Below are 19893 nucleotides of genomic sequence, written 5' to 3' on the forward strand. Positions count from 1 at the left end.
CTGCTGTCAGTCACACCAAAGGTAAGTGTTCTGATGCTCACATCCCCCCCGGCCGGCCACAGGGAGTCACTGCTGTGTAGGCCTCACCCCTCTAAGCTCTCTGAATTAGAACTCCGTACTAAGGCTGGAAGCCACCCTGCACCCAGCCCAGGCCAACTCCTGCGGCACCCCTGGGCATCCTCATCCTGCTGTTTAGACAAGTAACACACAGCCACTCAGCACACCCGGCCACCCCATGTGCGAACCCCAGAGCTATGTCCGAGGAAACCTCAGGAGGGCGCCGCCTCTTGGTGAAAGAATTCAGGCTAGAATTCTTTTCAGTGGCAAGTAGCCCTCCCCCCAGCGCCATCAAAATACATTTTAATTGGAACAAGTTAATGTATTTTGGAAAATTTCACTCTTTTTAAAATCCAGTGAAATTCTATACAGAATATATCATTGTGAAATCTCAAAACCTATCAGACTGAGTCTTAAAAAGTGGTACCAAAACATTACTAAAGTGATTTTTTTTAGATAGTGATATAAACAACACCCGAATCTAAACTAACTTTCTGCCGGACACAGTGGCTTACGCCTATAATCCCAGCACTTTGGGAAGCCGAGGCAGGTGGATCACCTGAGGTCAGGAGTTGGAGACCAGCCTGGCCAACATGGCGACGTGGCCATGTCTCTACCAAAAATACAAAAATTAGCCAGGCGCAGTGGTGCACGCCTGTAATCCAGCTACTTGGGAGGCTGAGGCAGGAGAAGTGCTTGAACCCGGGAGGCAGAGATTGCATGAGCTAAGATTGCACCACTGCATTCCAGCCTGGGCGACAGAGAGAGAGACTCACATTTTTAAAAGCAACTTTCTTAGGTAGTGGCATAAACAACACCTTAGTCCGAAGTGACTTTCTTCGGTGGTGATGTAAACGCCTTAATCCGTGGCCCCGATGCCCTCATCTGGGAGATGATCCACGGCCCTTTCCCCCAAATCCTGGACTGTGGCATCACCACTGCTCCCCCCTCCCCCCTCCACAGGCTGTGTGAGGTGTGCTTTTGCCTTCCTGAGCGGTTTTGTGTGGGTATTGAGTCGCCATTGCTGGGTCTCGTGTTTGGTTTCATTTCTCGTCACCCCAGCTCCTCTCTGCTGTCACCGATCCTGACTACTCAGATGACACCATTCACTGCCTTTTTTTTTTTTTTTTTCCTTTTAGCTTGCATTAGACACACACTACTGGACTTGGATCAACCATTTTGTCATCTGGGGGTCACTGCTGTTCTACATCGTCTTTTCACTTCTCTGGGGAGGAGTGATCTGGTAAATATCTGATAAATGGCTGATAATCTGGTAACTATCACATGATTGTTACTACCTCAATCGTCCTGCAGTATTTTTTAATCAGGGGTTGAAGACGCATTTTCCAGCAAGGCTGCTGGTTGGGGCGAGTGTTCGTTGAATACCTGCTGTATGCTGGGCGTCATGTGGGGTCCTAGGATACAGTTGGGGGCAAGACCCGGGGGGGAGTCTTGCTCCTGTGACCTGCACCTACAGGAGGAGAGAGATGCTAACTGGTTCTGTGGAGGCACAGACCAGGATTCTACACCAGGGGACCTGTGTCAGATTGAAAGGCTAGAGATGACTGCTCAGAAAAAGTCATCATTTAAACCGAAACCTGGACCAAGGGCACCATCATCACAGCAAATCCCAGCTGCAAACTGCCTCCCACCACGAGGCGCCGGCCAGGCATTTGACAGGTTCCGTCTCACTCCATCCTGGCACACCACAGACAAGATGGGCCCGGGCGTGTGCGTGGCAGGGCCAGACCTTGCCCACGGCAGCCTGACTCCCAGGGGAGCTTCTGGTTTGGCGGAGCAGCAGGAGGGGCGCAGGCCTGGGCAGGGGGTGGGGTCCTCAGTCAGTGGGAGCCGTGGCCAGTGGAAAGGGGCCGGGGCCAGTGCAGAGCAGGCAGGGTAGCCTCCTGGACTGCCGGCCGTGGGGATCCTGGCTTGAGGCTGCCGTGGTCAGTCGAGTCATTGGAGGGCTGTGGGCAGAGCCCAGCAGAGTTGGGCGGCTGTTTTAAAAACCGCACGGTGGCTGTGTGTTGAGCTGGTGAGAGCAATATAGGCAGGGTGGTCAGTCCAGAGACTGTCACGGGAAGCCAGGAAATGATGCTGGGTGGTGGCCCCAGACTGGATCCCAATCTCAGCCCCAGCACCACAGCCTCGGCCACAGCCCTCTGCAGACCTGGGGCCAGGGAAACCCTCAGGACCGCTGACCTGGGCGGGAGTCTCAGCTCAGGAGGCGTCCCTCCAGATTCTCTCGTTCAGCCAGCGGCCCCTGGTGGCCCCGGGTTGCATTACACAGTCCCAGAGATGAGAGCCGAGCGTCAAGGACTCCAGTCACCTGCCTGCCCCAGAGAAGCCCGCCCGGCTCAAGCAAGCCCGGCCGGGCCTCTGCCTCAGAGAGCCCAGCGTTCTAGCAGCCCCGAAGGCCGTGGCTGAGTAAGAAGATTCCATCCCAAAACCTCTCTGACCGCTCCTGGGCTTTGGAGCCAAGGGGCCACGGCCCGTCCGCCTGGGTAGAGCCCTGGCCTTTTGCTTTGTTCCCTAAAACACTGACCCCGAGTCTCTGATGTGCTGGGAGCTCGCCACGTCACCCCCGCTTGGCGACAAGACCTATCCTCCTGCCTGCCACTGGCACCGCATGGGTGCCCGCAGCCCCGTCCCAGGCCTGCCAGCAGCTCCTCGTCCCCCCGTCACCCACCACCCGTGCTCCTGTTTCCCTACGTGGTCCACACCCCAGTTCACTGTGCTTCCTGGGTCGGGCCCCATCTCTGTGTCTCTGCCACTGTCCGTGGTGCCTGGGGATGTGGAAGGCGAGTGGGAATCCTTCCCGGGAGGCACAGATAGAAGTGGCTCTGTGGGCTCGGGCTGGCTGTGGGGTCACCGGTCCCACTTCCTTGCCAGCTCAAGGAGCCCGATGAAGACATCTTCTTTGAATTGTCCTCCTTCCGGGGAGGGCGTCATTGCCCGCTCTGTTTTGACGGCCAGCGCTCAGCACACCCTTCCCATCCGACGGCCGAGGCGTCAGGATAGAAAAACATCCCCGTTTCAGGCCCCTTCTTTTTGCTTCTGTGAAACTGAACTTCAGAGACTTCTGTTTTCCCTTTGAAATGATGTCACAGAATTCCTCCGCTCGTTCCTCTTACCCCAGCATTGCCGGGAGGTTCTACATTCATTTTTTACGGGATAAATTCAGAGCAGGCTACGTGGCTTGCCAAGCAACTCTGACTGACAAAAGTGCAAACTCCCAAGAAAAACGACCCCTTCCAGCGAGTAAAGAGGCCGTCCCCGGGGAGCACAGGCCTCACCTGCGGCTCCCAAGAAAAACGACCCCTTCCAGCGAGTAAAGAGGCCGTCCCCGGGGAGCGCAGGCCTCACCTGCGGCTTCTCTTCCCTGCCCCTCAGGCCGTTCCTCAACTACCAGAGGATGTACTACGTGTTTATCCAGATGCTGTCCAGCGGGCCCGCCTGGCTGGCCATCGTGCTGCTGGTGACTGTCAGCCTCCTTCCCGACGTTCTCAAGAAAGTGCTGTGCCGGCAGCTGTGGCCGACGGCAACGGAGAGAGTCCAGGTATGGAGCATCCCCAGCCGGGGCAGGGGTGCCTCAGTGCCCTGGCCTTAGGACTGGGAGATGACCATTTTGAGGGATAGCGTGAAAACATGACCAGTCCAAGTATCACTAATGAGATTCCCAGTGACGCATGATGTTAAACGTCAGGGAAATTTGATATGACTGATGTTTATGTTGCAGCCTAAACAGTCATCTGAAATAAGTCACAAATAAGAGAAAAAGATTCATACAAAAGGCAAATTCTTTTATGTAAATGCAAGGCTTTTAAGATTAATCATTAGTTTAAACGTTGAGTTACATGGTTTTTAAGGATGGTGAATTTGGCTGGAAATGGAAGCATTTATCTCAGGAAATTCTGGTATTGGTGGAGCTGCCTATTTTCCACGCTCGCAAGTTTTAGCCACAAGCAGAATTCTGGATCCGGGGAAGACGTGACGATGCTGAGTGCCCCCCGCCCAGGTGCAGGGTTCCACAGGTGTGAGGACTCGGCCCCCGGCCCCGCATCCTTTGCAGCAGCTGGGCTCTGGCTTCAAGCTCAGGCCTGGAGTCGGGGGACAGCCCAACCCTAAATCAGGGGCAGTGGCCGTGCCTTCTGCTGCTGTCCCAAGAAGCCTGCCTGCCCTCAGAGGGCCACTGCACCTGTCACAGGACTCTGTTAACAATGCAGATTTTCAAGTTGCATTCCCCTCAATTTTTTTTTTTTTTTTTTTTTTTTTTTTTTTTTTTTTTTTTTTTTTTTTTTTTTTTTTTTTTTTTTCTTTTTTTTTTTTTTTTGAGACGGAGTTTTGATCTTGTTACCCAGGCTGGAGTGCAATGGCGCGATCTCGGCTCACCGCAACCTCCGCCTCCTGGGTTCAGGCAATTCTCCTGCCTCAGCCTCCTGAGTAGCTGGGATTACAGGCGTGCGCCACCACACCCAGCTAATTTTTTGTATTTTAGTTGAGACAGGGTTTCACTATGTTGGCCAGGATGGTCTCAATCTCTTGACCTTGTGATCTGCCTGCCTCAGCTTCCCAAAGTGCTGGGATTACAGGTGTGAGCCACTGCACCTGGCCCATTCCCCAAAATTTCTAATTGCCCTTTGGGGTGGGGCCCTGGACTGGGCAGGGCAGAAACCCTGTGGGGAAATGAGGGGTGGGGAGGCCCCGGCAGTGGCCACTCCTGCAGGGTGTGAGGCTGCCCAGGTCGGACACAGCGGCGCAGGTGGGAAGAAGACAGGGGGCAAGGGCGTTCTGGGTCCCCAGCCCTGACTCACTCCTGCAGCTCAGACACCTGGGGCCTGGCTCCCAGCTGGGGGGGAAGACAAGCCGCCCCCCCTCAGGAGCACAGCCCCACGCACCCCCCCTCCAGCAGTCAGGATGGGATCCTGGCTTGAAAGCTTCCTTGGGTTGGTGGTGCCGATCTGAAATGTTGAAACCAACGCCGCCAGTTCCTGGCACTCCATCCTTCACGCCCCCTGCCACAGTTTGTAAAATCAGAGCGAGCGAAGCTCACAGTGAGGAAAACCCCTCTCAGCATAGTGAAGATGTCCGCACACAGCTCCACTGCCTCGGGGACCACAGGCAGGAAATGCACACGTCAGCTGCCTCTAAGACAGTCCCACCGAGGGGCCCCTGTGCGGGGAGGGGAGCCCTGCCTGTGACCAGCCAGTGGGGCAGGAGCTGGGGCCCGGGCTGAGACTCCATGGCCCCCAGGGCTTCAGGGAAACTTGCTGGCACAAGCAGCCACTGCCCAGCCCTGCGATGGCCTCGGAAGCAGCTGTCCGACGGCGCTGTTCTCGAAGCATGGTCCTTGGCTCTTGAGCTCTTCAGCCGTGCAGCTCCACAGCGGGCACACATGTTATGACAGGGCTCTGTGCACGGGACACATGTCATAACCACACCCCATACACGGGGACGTGGCAGACAGGTCACGAGGACACCGGGCACAGAGGAGGCAGCAGGGCTGGCGTCTGACACCGAGAGTGAGCAGGTACAGCTTGGGGGTGTCCGCTGGGTCCCCAGCTGTGGCCACAGCAGTGGGGGTTTATGAGAGTCTCAGCCCTCCCTGGCCCCGGGGTGCTCGTGGATGCAGTGGTGCTTGGTCAGAGACACCCGAGCACACAGGAGGTGAACGCGGGTGGTTAGGAGAGCCTCTCCCCCAGGACTCTGGGCCCTTCATGACAGTGTTCATGCAGCCTCCAGAGTCGGGGCTGCTGAGAGCCATGCCCTGGGCGCGTCTGACCACAGGCCTTCCGCTCTGCAGCCTGTCCCCAGGGTGGGTGGGCCTCAAGGGTACTGTGGGAATGTCCGTCGGGACCCTCCCCGTCCCACCCTTCGTTTAGGAGCCCCTATTCTGCTGTGGGTCTTGGCTTCCCACAAGGGCCCCAGCAACCCTTAGGAAAAACCACACAGGGACCTGCAGGAGGCATAAAGCCGGGGGTGGGGGGCTGGCAGGCTGTGGTGGGGGCACCGGTGTCTGTCCAGAGTGGCCAGGTAAACGTGCATGTGGTGGTGAGCCTCTGACTAACTCCACTCTGTCTCTTGTTTCTCTTTCCGTCCTGTTTTCTTTCGTCTTCTGACTGCTTTGTCTAAACTCCCACACCTTGTTCACACGCCCCTGTGTGTGGCCACTGACCTCGGGACTCAGACTAAGAGCCAGTGCCTTTCTGTCGAGCAGTCAACCATCTTTATGCTTTCTCAGACTTCCAGCAGCCTGAGTTTCTGACGGAACAAGGTGATACTCCCCTGCCTTCCGTGCGCTTGGGACGGTAGACCTGGGGCAGCAGGCTACGCCCATCCCAGAGCCCCGAGTCCACACGCTCTAGCGCAGCGTCCGCCAGCCACCAGGCACAGCACCCCACTTCGGGAAGCCCACCACCACTTCACCTTCAGACTGATGGTGGGCTATGTTTTCCATCAGTCACACGTAACCAGGGTTTCTCCCTCAGCATCCGTCCACACAGCCTGAGACCCCACCCGTGAAGGCTCAGACACAGCTGACAGTGAGAGCCGGCCATATGATCCGTCACACAGGTGTCAGAGGGGTCCCTAGGCAGGAAGGTGTGGTCACCCAGGCCCTGAGCTCAGCACACCCTTCCCTCCGCAGCCTGCAGAGCAGGGACCACCAGGCCTCCTCCCTCATGCACCCACTTCTGTGCCCATTCTGCAGCTGGAAAGACTGAGGCAGCTAGCATCACATGGTATGCTCAGGACCCATGCATATTTCAGAAAAGGGGAGCCAGGCTGAGCCACACAGTTGGAGACGGGGACAGAAGTGTTTGGTGTCAAATGTTTGACCAAATCCCCTTTTTACGTTTCTTTAAATGAAGACTTCATTGTTTTTTTAAAATGCCTTTTATTAATAATTTGCCTTAAAAATGGCCATCCTGGCCCTTCAGGGCAATGCAGAGGTGTTCACACGCCACTTCCCTGTGGTGGCATCCGTGGTCAGAGCCCTTGTCAGGGTGCAGACTGCAGGGGCCACGCATCGTCAAGCTGCCTTCTGTCTTTCAGCCATGTGCTCCTGTGCCGTGTGCTTGGGGCACTGTGGGAACGCCCGTGGGGACCCTTCCCGTCCCACCCTTTGTTCACGCATGCTCAGAATCAGTGATGCTTTGGAAATACATACCTGGTATTACTGTTTTACCAAATGCAGCTTAGAAAAATGCCCAGAGCAGAAAAAGGCTTTTTTTCCTTTAATAGCATCATCTTCTATATATTTTAAACTCTATTTTTAACTGGCAACATGGTCCTTTTTTAAGTCCAAGGAATTAATAGGAATCAAAATTTTTCTAATTTAATGTCATTAGAATTTGTTAGATTAAATTACAGAATTTCATCTCACCGTTTTCATACTTGAAAACATTTAGGATGAAATTACTAGGAGCACTTTAATAAGTCATAGGAGGTCCTTCAGAAACTGAGTAAATCACACCAACTCTGGGATAAAAATAAACATTATCACTATCGCTGAAGTTCGCTGGGGGCTGATTTGCTTCTGAGCACGTGCAGAAGCTGAGCCCGGCTGCTTAGAGACCACGGCACGGAGGTTGTCCTGGCCCCTGCCAGGCCTCGGGCCCCCGCATGACCCCTGCAGGCAGGGCCAGCGCGCACAGGACACACTGTGGTGCTGAGACCACCCGCGTTCTGCAAAACTTTGGAGGAACAGACATGTCAGCAGTCCTCACGCGGGCCTTCAGAAGGATGGCTTCCTTTTAACCTGCTCCTACGGAAAAGAAAAGCGTTGCGGGCATCAGGTGTATGCGTTATATATGTGCAGCTCACATATATAAGTCGGTGCTGGCATCCCTCTGTGTACCTGTCTGCATGCAGTTCACTTCTCCATCACTGTCCCTGGGAAGGCTGACAGCCTCAGCCTTTGTTTCCTGCTTCTCCTCGCCCGGACATTCGCCCACTCGGACCTGCGGTTCTTCAGCTCCTGCGCTTTCCTTATTCTTTGAATAGACTAAGCCTTGGCTGCAGGATCTCAGTGGAGCTCTCTGAGCACATCAGCCTCAGGACACACGGCCGCAGGGCCCTGGCAGAGCAGCTCCTGGGGCTGGCTGGCTGCCGTGGAAGCGGGCGTGTGGCCAGATGTGTGGCTTCAGGATTCCAGAGGTGCCCATGGACCTTCCAGCTGAGGGACTCAGACCTTCTGCCTCCCACAGGTGCCGTGACCTGTCCCTGAGCCGGAGGCTGCCTCCGTTCTGGGCTTGGGCTCCCCATGGGAGTGGCCCTGCTGGGACAGCGTCTGTTTTCCTGGAGAGGCCCCGAGCCCTTGCCCTGGCAGCTCCATGACACCCCGTGCAGACTTTAACGGGCTCAGAGCCGCCTCCTGCTGGGGCCCACAGGTGGTGCAGGCAGAGGCCGGGGTGCTCCTGGTGCCCATGGGTGGCAACTCAGCAGCCCCACGTGGCCCGTGTCGGGTGGCACTGCTCAGTGTCTTTCCTCGCCTTGCAGAGGGGCGCGAAGCACAAGGCTCCGGTCCAGGCCGCACAGAGCAGCGACAGGCCCCTCCTGAAGGATCTCCTACGGCGGCCACGGCGCAGTTAGCTCCACGCTAGGTAACGTGCGGCCACTGGACGCCGCCCGTGTGTTGTGACTCAGACCTGTTTTCCTCCAAAGTTTTGCTGTGCTGTGCTGTGCTGTCTTTGATAACAAAGGTTCACAGTGAAAAAGAGCAGCCCTCTTTACACACACATGTGTTTGCTGTCCCAGGTAAGTGGCACGCCTGAGGGCACGCTGACTCCACATGGAACATGCTGTGCACACACACAGGTGTATATGCACACAGGTGCACACACACCCTACGTGCACGCCACGCAGCCTGAGCAGGCCCAGCAACATCAGATATCATCCTGGTCTTTTGGGAGAAACAGCTTTATTTAAAAGGCCTCACAGGAAGGAGCCTGCTTTGAAATCACATGTGGATATTGCATGATTCCTGTGGAACCTGGACCTAGGCAGGCCAGCCAGAGCACGTAGCTTGTCACCTGTCTGACAGCCGTGGAGGCCGTGAAGACACCTGCTCCTGCTGGCGTTTCCACCGTTGCCCCTGGTCTGAGAGTGGGCTGACCTGGGGACGGCCCCCCAACAGATGGTGCATGCTGCCAGCCTCCTGCTGCTCCCCACGCCTGTGCACATCCAGGGCCCCGATGGGCTGTCAGTAAGAAGCCATGCAGGCCCCATCCATGCGGTGACACCCAAGGCAGCAAGCTGAGGGGACACAAGCCAGACACATCCAGCATGACACCAGCCTGGTCCCTGTGGGGTGGGGCCTCCCCTCTCGGGGGCAGTGAGTGAGCTCTTATGTCCGAGGGTCTCTGGGTATGGGATGGCATTTGAGCTTTCACTGCACAGGACGCCAGCTACAGGGAGGAGGCCCATGGGTTTCCTGTCCATGGCCTGTATCCCTGGGGCCCCTGGGTTCTTCCATGGGATGGTGGGGCGGGAGGACGGTGCTCTGTTAGTACTGAAAAGGAGAGGTGCTCGTTCCTACGCAGAGACCCCTTCCTCTGTGTGGCTTCTCTGGGGGTGGTGGGTGGGGGGTGGATCCCACCTGACATGCCCTCAGGATGAGGCCGTGTCCTGAGTTGAGTCTAGCAGTTCCCGCAGGAGGTGACGGTCACGAATGTGTCCCAGGGTGACTCGGGCAGCCCCATGGGGATCCCCCACACTGACCGTGTGTCTCTCATTCTCTCAGCAGAATGGGTGCGCACAGCCTTGGGACCGAGACTCAGAATTCACCCCTCTTGCCTCTCTGCAGAGCCCAGGCTACCAGAGCACCTGTCCCTCGGCTGCCTGGAGCGGCTCCAGGCCTCAGCGGGTGACGCTCGCGGTCTGGAAGGGGAAGGTGTCCGCGGAGCCCCCACCCACCCCCAGCTGTTCCCATCACTGCTACAGTTCCAGCCCAAGGCATGGCTGCCCTGGGTCCCTCGTGGGAATGCTCGTGTGATGGGCGACCCCAAGCCTGTGGAGACTGTGCTTGTGCCTCTTCCTGGCCCCCAGCAGGCAAGGAGGGGCCACAGGCCTTGCCTCAAGCGTGGCCGTTGGCCATCTGGACTAGCGCTGTGGTGGTTCAGCCACAGTGGTGGCCTCCAGGCATTCAGCTCAACTCAGAAGGGACATTCTGCTGGCCCACCCTGCACGCTGTCAAGAAGAGGCTGTGCCCCCAGGCCTGTGTCTTCACGCACCTGCCGTCATCAGCCTTTGCTGTCACTGGGAGAGAAGAGCCATCCAGGGACCTGTGGTGGCCCACGTGTGGACGCTGCCCACTGCTGTGTCCTGCTTGCCTGGCCGCCACCCATGCCCTCCGTAGGGCAAGGTGAAGCTGTAGCAGTACGTCCTTTACCCAAGAACCCTCAATCCTCTTGCTGTGGGAAGGGCCAGGTCACTCGGACATTATCATCCCCACTGACGCAAGGCTGTGCCCTGCTCATCTGGGGGTGCTTCCCCGCAGTTAAGGCTGAGCCCGCCTGCCCTGTGTGTCAGGCTGGCTGAGTTGCGGTCTCTTCCCATCACTGGCAGCCTCCTGAAGAAAGCAGTGCCACGTGGGAGGACAGGGCCACGCCAGCAGCTCCCGGCCCTGCAGCAGAAACGCCAGGATGCCCGTCGGCCACTCGCCTGAGCGTGGAGCCGTCAGCCCACCGTCACCACTTTTATGGGAGAATGTTGATTTCATGGGTGCAAGGGACAGGGGGACAGATACTTTGCCGTGATGGGCAGACATCCTCTGTCCCCATGGAGGGGTGACCACCAAGGTGGTGTTCATGCCCCAGAACCTGTCTCGGGCTGATGGGGGCGGCCCACAGGAAGGGGGTCAATCCCAACAGGCAGCACTGCGCCCCCGCCTGCCGGGCTCTGCCTCCCCGCGCCCCCTTGTCCCCGCGTCCCCACATCCCCACGCAGGGCTCTCCTTCCTCGTAGGATTCCGTTCCGCTCTGCTCTGGGTGGATTAGCAACCCAACGGCTGCTGTCATAGGAAGTCCCTGTTGCTCTCTATACCGGCATTTCTATTTCTAGAAACCTTTACGTAGCCTTAATGGTCCTTAAAGAAGACATTTCAGTGTGGAATCCAACTTCAGTCGCTGAAACTGCTGCCTTTTGGGAAAGCACCATCGGATGCGCAGGAGCCGTCCTCACGCCCGCCCGCACGCACCACGCCGGGGAACGGGGCTGCGGCAGGGGAAGCCCAGGGCGGTTCCGAGGTGCTTGACAGTAGGTGTTTTTGGAAGCTCAAATTTCACCATTTGATTGTATAATCTTTTACCTAGAAAATATTTATTTGAACTAGAGGATAAATCAACGGTAAGAACAGTGAACGCAGTGGCTGGGATGAACTAAGGCGACAAACACCACACCAAAGATTAGGGTAGTGAGCAGCTGGCTTGAGCAGACAGAATGCGGAGAACTCCACGCTGTCTCAAGGGGCCGTCCCGCCCCGAGGTCTGTGTGCGGCCGCCCTGGCTAGGCAGCCCTGCCCACGCCACCCCACAAACAATGGTGTGTGCATTTTTACAGCCCTTTTTAAGAGCCCAACATGGGTATAAATGTAATACCTGTAGGGAGACAGGTTCTCTGTATGTTCAGTTAACAAATTATTTGTAATGTATTTTTTTAGAAATCTTAAAATTGCCTTTGCACTGAAGTATTTTCATAGCTGTTTATATCACTTTTATTCATTTATTTAACATATGGTCTAATTTTAAAACTATGTTTTTAAAGCTTTCCTTTTTAAGTTTATGAAATTTTGGCCACTTTACATTTAGATTCTGGGGAGAGTATTGACTGAATGTTCTAATCTCTGATGAATGTGAATTTCCAGGTTTGATTTTAGTCTCTACACACACCTCTTCCTTTCTTGGTATTTCTGGTGGCGGTGATTAGTTGAACAGCATATTTAAGGTACGATAATTTGCTGCGTTTTTTCTTTACAATTCATTGCAGGTTCATCTGCTTTCTATGTTTTGTTAATTTCCATCCTTCAGCCTTAAAAATAGAAGATTCTCACATGAAGGGTTAGTAAGCTGGGGCCCAGTTCTGCTTGTCGAGATAGTCACCACGTACCTCTGACAACAAGTCTTAGTGTGACAGTCACTAAACTTTTACACACTCCCAAACACCTTTTTAAAAACTGCTTGGGAAATTATTAAATGAATGTGCCTGATAATTTGAAATAGACAAGCGGCACGAGACGAAAAAGGACGGGAAGACCCTCGGTGACTCCACGCGGTTTTCCACCTCACAGTAGTTAGTATTTACTTGCCTTTAACTTTGAAGCAAGTAATGTCAACTTTAAGCACTTTGTTTTTAAAAATCTTACTCGCTGCTGCACATGTTAATAAATTACCAACTTGTAACTCAGCATGTTGGTCAGATACACGGTTGCTGCTCCACACCCAGTCCCGGCCACACACCGTGTGTCTCATATACACACAGGCGGGCCCGCTGCACATGAGTTCCCTTCGCTTTGGCTCCATTTCACTCACAGCCATGTACACATGCAGGCTTGCACACAGGAACACATGCATACATATGCACATGGACACACAGGCGTGCAAGCCCCTACAGGCATGCATGCACACAAATGTGTACCGACAAGTGTGTGTGAGCTCCTGCATGTATACACACACGTACAGACACCACAAAAGCATGTGTGACCTACACACATAGGCAATCCATGCATAGGTGTACACATACCACAGGCGCATGAAAGCTCCTACACACACAATGCATGCATGCACACACACCACAAACAAGCTAAGTTCCTACACATGGACGCGTGAGTACACACATGCATGTACATTAAGCACATGTACAAGCTCCTACGGGCTGCTCTCACACACCTATGCACACCAGAAATACGTATGAGTTTTTATACCTGTACACATGCATACACACACATGTACATTCACTACAAACACGTGTGCAAGCTCCCACACACAAGCACGTGTACACACACCACAGACATGAGTTCCAAGGCATGTAAACACACGTGTGTACACGTGAGCTCCTACACATGTACATGCACATGCATACATCCCCAGACATGCAGGCTCCTGCACTCATGAATACATACATGTATGCACATGCATGTATACGTACATGCACACATGTGCACACATGAATGCATACACACATGTGCCACAAACACATGCACCCCCGCCTGGTGTCCCACACTGCATTCTTCCTCCTTCCTGAGGGCCCTGTGAGGGGCCTCTGGCCAGGTGTGGGAAGATGGGGCTCCCTGGACCCTACCCCATGCCTCCATGTGATGAAGAGTCCTCCTCCTGGTAGAATGTCTGGGTTTTGCAGAGCAGGCCCCAGGGGTGAAGCTGCAGCTTCACTTACACAGCTGCTCTGTGAGCAATGCTTGGTGCCCTGGACAAGGCCCTTTCCCCTTCAGGGAGGTCCAGCCCCACAAGATGAAACGTCCCCTCAGCTCAGCCCTAAACCAGGCGGCCACAGCAGGACTGCTGCACCAACGCCACACCTCATCCCTGACACATCAGGGAGCATGGCCAGCCTGCCACAAGCCAGCTGGGCAGGGCCACAGCCTCTTCAAGCCCCAGTCAACCCAGCCTGTGTCTGAGCAGACACGGCGAACAAGCAGGCCACACAGCCTTGAGGGAGGAGGCCAGACATGGCCAGCCTCTCCCACACGGTGACCATTCGGCTTGCGGAGCGTTGAAACACATGTTTAGACTTGCTGTTGTGACTCCACTGAATTGAGCCTCGGCCCAGGGTCCAGTGCCATAGCAGGAAACCTCCAGCCTCCTTCTTCAGACCACTCTGTTCATGTGTTTTGCACTGACTCGTGTTGAATAATGCAACCACTTTTATTTAATCTTACTGTTATTTATTTGACAACTCGATGTCTAACAGCTTGATGTGCAGGTCCTTGCATCCTACATTTCTTTAGGAAGCTACCCATTTGTAACTTTAAAAACAGGAAAAGTATCAGTTGGCAAATGCGATGTTTTTTTTTTTTTATTTTTAGCTAAAGGTGGGTGAACTTGAACGAAAATGGTTCTCATTTTGTGTCTATAAGCAGCTTTGATGGGGATGTTAGAAGTGTCATGAAAGTATGATTCTACTTTTGCAGAAAAAAAATCTAAAGATCAATTTATATAGCTTTATTTTTTACCTTATCAAAGTATACAGAATTTAATATGCATATATTGTGTCCGACTTAAAATTATAATGTCTGCATTACCATTTAAAATGTCTATTCATTATGTAATGTAATAAAAGAAGGTGTTCAAAAATGTATTTAACATGAATGGTATCCATAGTTGTCATCATCATAAATACTGGAGTTTATTTTTAAATTATTGAACGTAGTAGGTGCATTTAACATAAATCAGCCTCCACACAGTAACATTTAACTGTTAATTCATTAATCTGCTTTGAAAAATTAAATTGTGACTTAAACCAAATATAACATTTCTGTAAAGTTTATTTTGTATGCTCCTGTTTTTAACTTTTATTTCTGTAGATAAACTGACTTGATAATATTATATTGGACTTTTCTCTAGATTATCTAAGCAGGAGACCTGAATCTGCTTGCAATAAAGAATAAAAATCTGCTTCAGTTTCTTCATAAATGAAATCACACAAGTGGCCTGTACATTTTCTGCCAGTAGAAACAGTATAATAAGAACGCTTTCTGAGCGTGCTTCTGTGTGGGCCGGAGGTGAAGAGCCCGGTGTGAGTGCTGTGGGCCCTCCCTGGCTGTTCCCTCGGCCGCCACCCCCCACAGAGACACCAGGTGTCCTGGGTGCTGACCGCCCTGGATGCCAGGGCCGCACAGAAAGGGAAACTCGGGACTGGGCTTCCCAGCCTTCTGGTTCGTCCCAGCTCTTAGCTCCTCCCTGACTGATCTCCACCAAGCCCCTGCCTGCCACCTCGTTCCTGGGGTCTAGGCGCCCCCTTCTATCCCACTTCTCCCTTCCTCTTGACCAAACCCCAGGCCCTTCAGCCTCCTGGGCTGTCAGCCAAACCCAGCTTTGCCCACTCTGAAGTGGAGGGCAATTCCCTGCCCCCTGCCCCTCTCAACACTGGCAGAATTCTGGGTGCTGCCACAGAGCCCCCATAATGCCCCTTGGCCTCTGAGGCCATGGCCTTGTCCCAACCCTGACCTCGCCCTCTCTCAGTCCCGCCCTGCCTGTGTCATACTCTGCAGTCCTGTGCCTTGTCTGGAAACACCAACTTCAAGACACCACCAGCTTCCAGCTCCTGAGATCCTGGCTCCATTGGGGCGCCTGGAGAGGGGCCGCCGTGTGAATCCTGGACTGTCCCTACTGGACGGTGCCTGCCTAAGTCCTGCCTGGCCATACCTCCGCTCCCTGCCCAGTCGCCTGCTTCCCACGCTTCCCACAGAGTCTCAGCTCAGGGCCACCTGGGAAACACCTCCAGGAGGGGTCAGCGGGCCCTACCTCAAAGGCTGGAATTCCAACCATGGAGGTTTTCCCAGCTCCTGAACACCACAAAGTCAGGGGCCACTTTTTGCACGCAGCACACAGGCAGGACTGGGGAAGCGCCCTCAGGTGAATGACCTGCAGCCTCCCTGGATGTTCTCCGAAATGCTTTTCTCTCGCTCTTGGATTCTCAGCATCTTAATGTGGGCTTACCTTCACCTCTCCAGCTCCTCACCCTCAAGCCATCTTCCCCACAACTGTCTCTTCCTCTTGTAGCAGGAAAACAGATACTGCTGTGAGTTTGTGGGGTGTGGGGACAAGAGGGGAGGAGCAGAGCAGGCTGGTCCCAGGGGTGGCACTGGGGCTGAAGGCCTGGCCCTGATGAGTGACTCACACTCGCTCCACCTCCCCTTGACAGAACAAGAGATGCCCAGTGACCCCGCCCACTGCCTGGGGAGGAGGAGGAGGCCTGGCCCTCCCCGCCCGACAGAGCCTCCTGGGGAAGCCCAAGGGGGGTGCAAGCTTGCCCTCCTCGCTGGCCCATCTGTCCTGTGCCAGAGATCTTATTAGCTGCAGATGCTAAGTCACTGGGGACCTCTATGGGTGTTTAGCAAATGTCATCAACCACACAGGCCACCTGAGACCCCACAGCATTGGTGCTGCATGTGGACCTGAATGGGAGCGTCTGTGTGCCTGGAGCAGGGAGAATGGAGGGAGGCATGGGCCCATGAGGGATTTGAGCTTAGGTGTGTCCCGGTGGGCTCCTGCCCAGGCTGCTGGAGCCCTGAGGCAGAGCCGGATGGTGCCTGTGCAGTGCGGAGCCAAGGCCTCCGTGCCTTCATTCTGGAGGCAGGCGAGAGGGAGGGGCAGTACCGCTGTCTTGTCTAGGCAGGGTTTGTGCAGATTTGGGGGCTGGAGGAGGCCAGGGCAGCCCTGTCCTGCTCTCTCCAGCCACCCAGAACCCCAGAGGGACCAGGCCCGAGTCTGCCTGCGGAGTGTCCAACACAGAAAGGCGGATTCTGACACAAACCGGGGCAGCCACAGGTTTACAAGGGGGCCTTACGGTCTTTTCTCGGTAAATGAGAGGATGCGGTCGCCCCTTCCTTGGATGCGTATGGCAAGCACAAAGTGTTTCCCACCTCAGATATGGTCACTCCTTTTCTTTCCCAAGCAGACATCTTTGTGAGAGTGACGCTTTCACACAAAGCGTTTCATCTCCAGTGGTAAAGTTTCAAACACTAAGTCGAGAAACTGGAACAATTTGGAAGCAGATAAATCTTCCTAAACTGCTTATGGGACACAGTGACCACAAGGAGAGGCCCTGCAAGGATTCCAGCCTTTGGGGTCACCGGCACGGGTGCCACAGCTTCCCAGGTTCCTGCTACCGAGCTCACTGTAAGTGCCACACAGCTCTCATGGAATCCACAGTGGCAGCCGTTCGCCCCACTCCATGTGCAGAGCCCAGACACGCGTGCAGAGTCGGCAGGTGTGCTATATAGCACAGCGTCCATCCGGTCTTCCCTGTGGCCTCACCTCCTGTGGGATCCCCTGGCAGGAGTTCTCCCTGAGGTCTCTGCTCCTGCTGCCCTGACGGGGAAACCCGTTTGTGTCGGTGATCTCCCAGTGTCCCACTGGGCTTCTGTGGCTGTGGGTGATCTCCCAGTGCCCCACTGGGCTTCTGTGGCTGTGGGTGATCTCCCAGTGCCCCACTGGGCTTCTGTGGCTGTGGGTGATCTCCCAGTGCCCCACTGGGCTTCTGTGGCTGTGGGTGATCTCCCGGTGCCCCACTGGGCTTCTGTGGCTGTGGGTGATCTCCTGGTGCCCCACTGGGCTTCTGTGGCTGTGAAAGCTGGTGCAGCACAAAGGGCTTGCCCAGCCCTAACACGCCGGGCGCCAAGGGCAGCCTGTGATGCGCTGCTCTGGGCCTTTGTCTCGGCTGAATTAATTTCCTCTTGAATCGCCTCCACTTGAGAATTTGCCCTCGCCTTTTCTGAAGGCACACAGATCTTGGGGTTTTGTCCTCTGTATTTTTGCTGCATTGGTTTACTGTGTGCCAAGGTGGAAAGCTTTCATGGGGAGAAGACGTTCTGGTTCTTGTCTGTCTGTCTGTCTGTCTGTCCCTGAGGGCTGTGGGCCAGCCCCATGCCCATCTGTGGTGTGCAGGCAGAAGCACCTTTCAGGATATCAGGAGGAAATCCTTGCTTCCTGGCAAAGTACGTTCCAGTGTGGTACCCGCTGCCCATGGGCCTGTGGGTTTGAGCCTGCACCCTGCATGAATATGTGAAGCCGGGTCGTGGCTGGCTGGGGTCACTGCCTGTGCCCTCCTTTTCTGCACCTGCAGTGCCGTCTGCTTGTACCTCCTGCAGGAGATCCTCAGGGTGGGGTCCCATGAGCAGCCGCCTTTTGGACTTTTACTGCTCAATTAAATGATATTTAACTCAGCCTGCCTGTCATTGAACATGACAGAATGTGTGATGTTATCAGAGGGTCTTTGATGCCAGCATGAGAAATGGGGCATGGTCTCCAAAAAAACCAACCAAGCAACCAAACCAACCACGTAAGAAACGTCCTGTGGCCACTGTGGCCTTTTTAACTGTGGCACCTTTGAGAAGGAAAGCCTGCTGCAGTCCGAATGCACTGCTAGTGACAAGCCCTTCCTGTCCCTGTGGCTAATGATGTGAAGAAACCTTACTGGGGTGAGGGAGTTCCCTTGGGTTTAACTTCCTGTCCTTCTCAAATCAACTCTCCTCCTTCCAGGAGCCTGGTCTCCCCTTTCCTGCCCCTGCTGGCAGGTTCTGCCCTTCCAGGACCCCTCTCCTGCCCCTGCACAGGTCTCTGCCGGGCTTCTTCACGCTGGGAGGGCAGATTCCCCAGTGGAGCCACTCCCTGCGGGTCGAGTGGGGACCAAGGTCCCAGCACAGTCACTGCTGCTGCTGCTGCTCCAGGGAGCAGGGGCCCAGTCCCTGAACACGTGGGCTCCCCTCAGGAGAAATTCTGCAGCCAGGCATGGTCCACGAACCCTCCTCCGGACTCCGCCTGCCTGCAGCACACACCTGTCACCTGTCAGCCTTCTCACCTCAATGGGCACAGTGGTGGCCACACTTCCCGCTGCCTGCCTTGTTAATGGTCATCTCCCTCCGGCCAGAGCTTCGTGTTCATTTCTTTCACACAGGCTTCCTCTTTTACCCACTAAATGGAGCCATTTTAAACCTCCAACTGAAAGTGCAAAAGTCTCTATCCGGGTCCACATTTTTCGTGCTTTCACCTTTTTATGCCACTTCACGTTTGTTTGTTTTTTTTTTTGTTCTCAATAAACTGTTTTCACTGAACCTGGGAAGACACAATAATTAAATGGGGGGTGTCTTTAACCGTTTTTTTGCAAACTTCTGCTGCACTGTTGGGTACCAAAGTGAGGCCTCCCCGGCAGAGGCACAGCGTCCTGTGCTGTGACCCACAGGCTCCTCACCTACTCCAATACTGGGGAGGGAGGTGGCTTCTTGTCCCTTTTTACCCTAAAAGAGACATGGGAAGCCCTAGCCCTTCTGATATATTTCTGGGCAGCTCTGATTTCTGCTGTTAACCTAGTTAACTGGTCATCTGCTCTGCAGTACTGCTGGGAGCTCTGTGTGCACTAACCCGTGGACCCGAGGGTGCCCGGGAGCTAAGTACATTCTGGTTCGGCTGCACAGATGAGAACACAGGCCAGACGGTTTGTTAGTGACTTATCTGATGTCACAGGCTGGTCAACTCAGCTGGGCCACACCCCAGCGGCCCCAGCTTTCTCCTGGGAAGCTGCAGGGAAGAGTCCAGGTAGGCGATCCCAGCTGGATCCCTGCGGGGCTTCAGAGTGGACACAACTTCCCTGCCAGCCGGCTCAGATCCGGGGGGACAGGTGGGACCCCACTTTACAGGTGAGCCCAAGGAAGTTGGGCCTGGGTCCCATAAGACCTCCAACCAGTTCCCTGGTCCAGCTCTGTTCCCTCTGGGCGGTGCGAGGGTAACCCCAGGTGGCAGGAACTGCACCCCATAGCCACGACCCCGCCCCGCTGCGCCCCTGCTACCGGTCGCGCCCCCCCACCTCCGGCGAACCCTTCCCCCACGTCTCGGGCACAAGGGGGAGGGGCAGGAAGAGGGGGAAGGTGAAGAGAGCAAAGGGTGGGGAGAGGGGAGGGGTGCAGAGGTGGGGGAGGCTCTTCCCACGGCCCCGCCTCGCCGCCCTTCCCCCGCCGCCCTCGGCTCCGGCCCCCGCCCCGCCCCCGCCTCCGGGCCCCTCTCGCCCCTCCCCCTCCCCCTCCCCCTCCAGCCCTCCCCGCGCCCCGCCCCGCCCCGCCCCGCCCCTCCCCGCCCCTCCCCTTCTCCCTCCCCGCCCAATGTCCGC

General features: G+C 55.2%; 1 protein-coding gene across 13 annotated transcripts in view; it reads left to right on the forward strand.

The window, feature by feature from the left end:
• ATP11A (ATPase phospholipid transporting 11A) overlaps positions 1-14684 on the forward strand; it is a 189648-nt gene extending 174964 nt beyond the window's left edge. For 2 of the 13 annotated variants that reach the window (XM_017502281.2, XM_017502294.2), the window contains 3 exons: positions 1197-1300; positions 3451-3616; positions 9800-14684. In XM_017502281.2, coding sequence (XP_017357770.1) covers positions 1197-1300; positions 3451-3616; positions 9800-10051 — 522 coding nt within the window. In that variant the 3' untranslated portion in view covers positions 10052-14684. Of the gene's footprint in view, positions 1-21; positions 589-1196; positions 1301-3450; positions 3617-6244; positions 6332-8556; positions 8661-9799 lie in introns of those variants that run through there. The other 11 variants (XM_017502288.2, XM_017502301.2, XM_017502338.2 and 8 more) reach the window with 10 other exon arrangements.
• The last annotated feature ends 5209 nt before the right edge of the window (positions 14685-19893 follow it).

Source organism: Cebus imitator, unplaced genomic scaffold (genome assembly GCF_001604975.1).
Source record: "Cebus imitator isolate Cc_AM_T3 unplaced genomic scaffold, Cebus_imitator-1.0 Scaffold14, whole genome shotgun sequence".
Taxonomy (NCBI): domain Eukaryota; kingdom Metazoa; phylum Chordata; class Mammalia; order Primates; family Cebidae; genus Cebus; species Cebus imitator.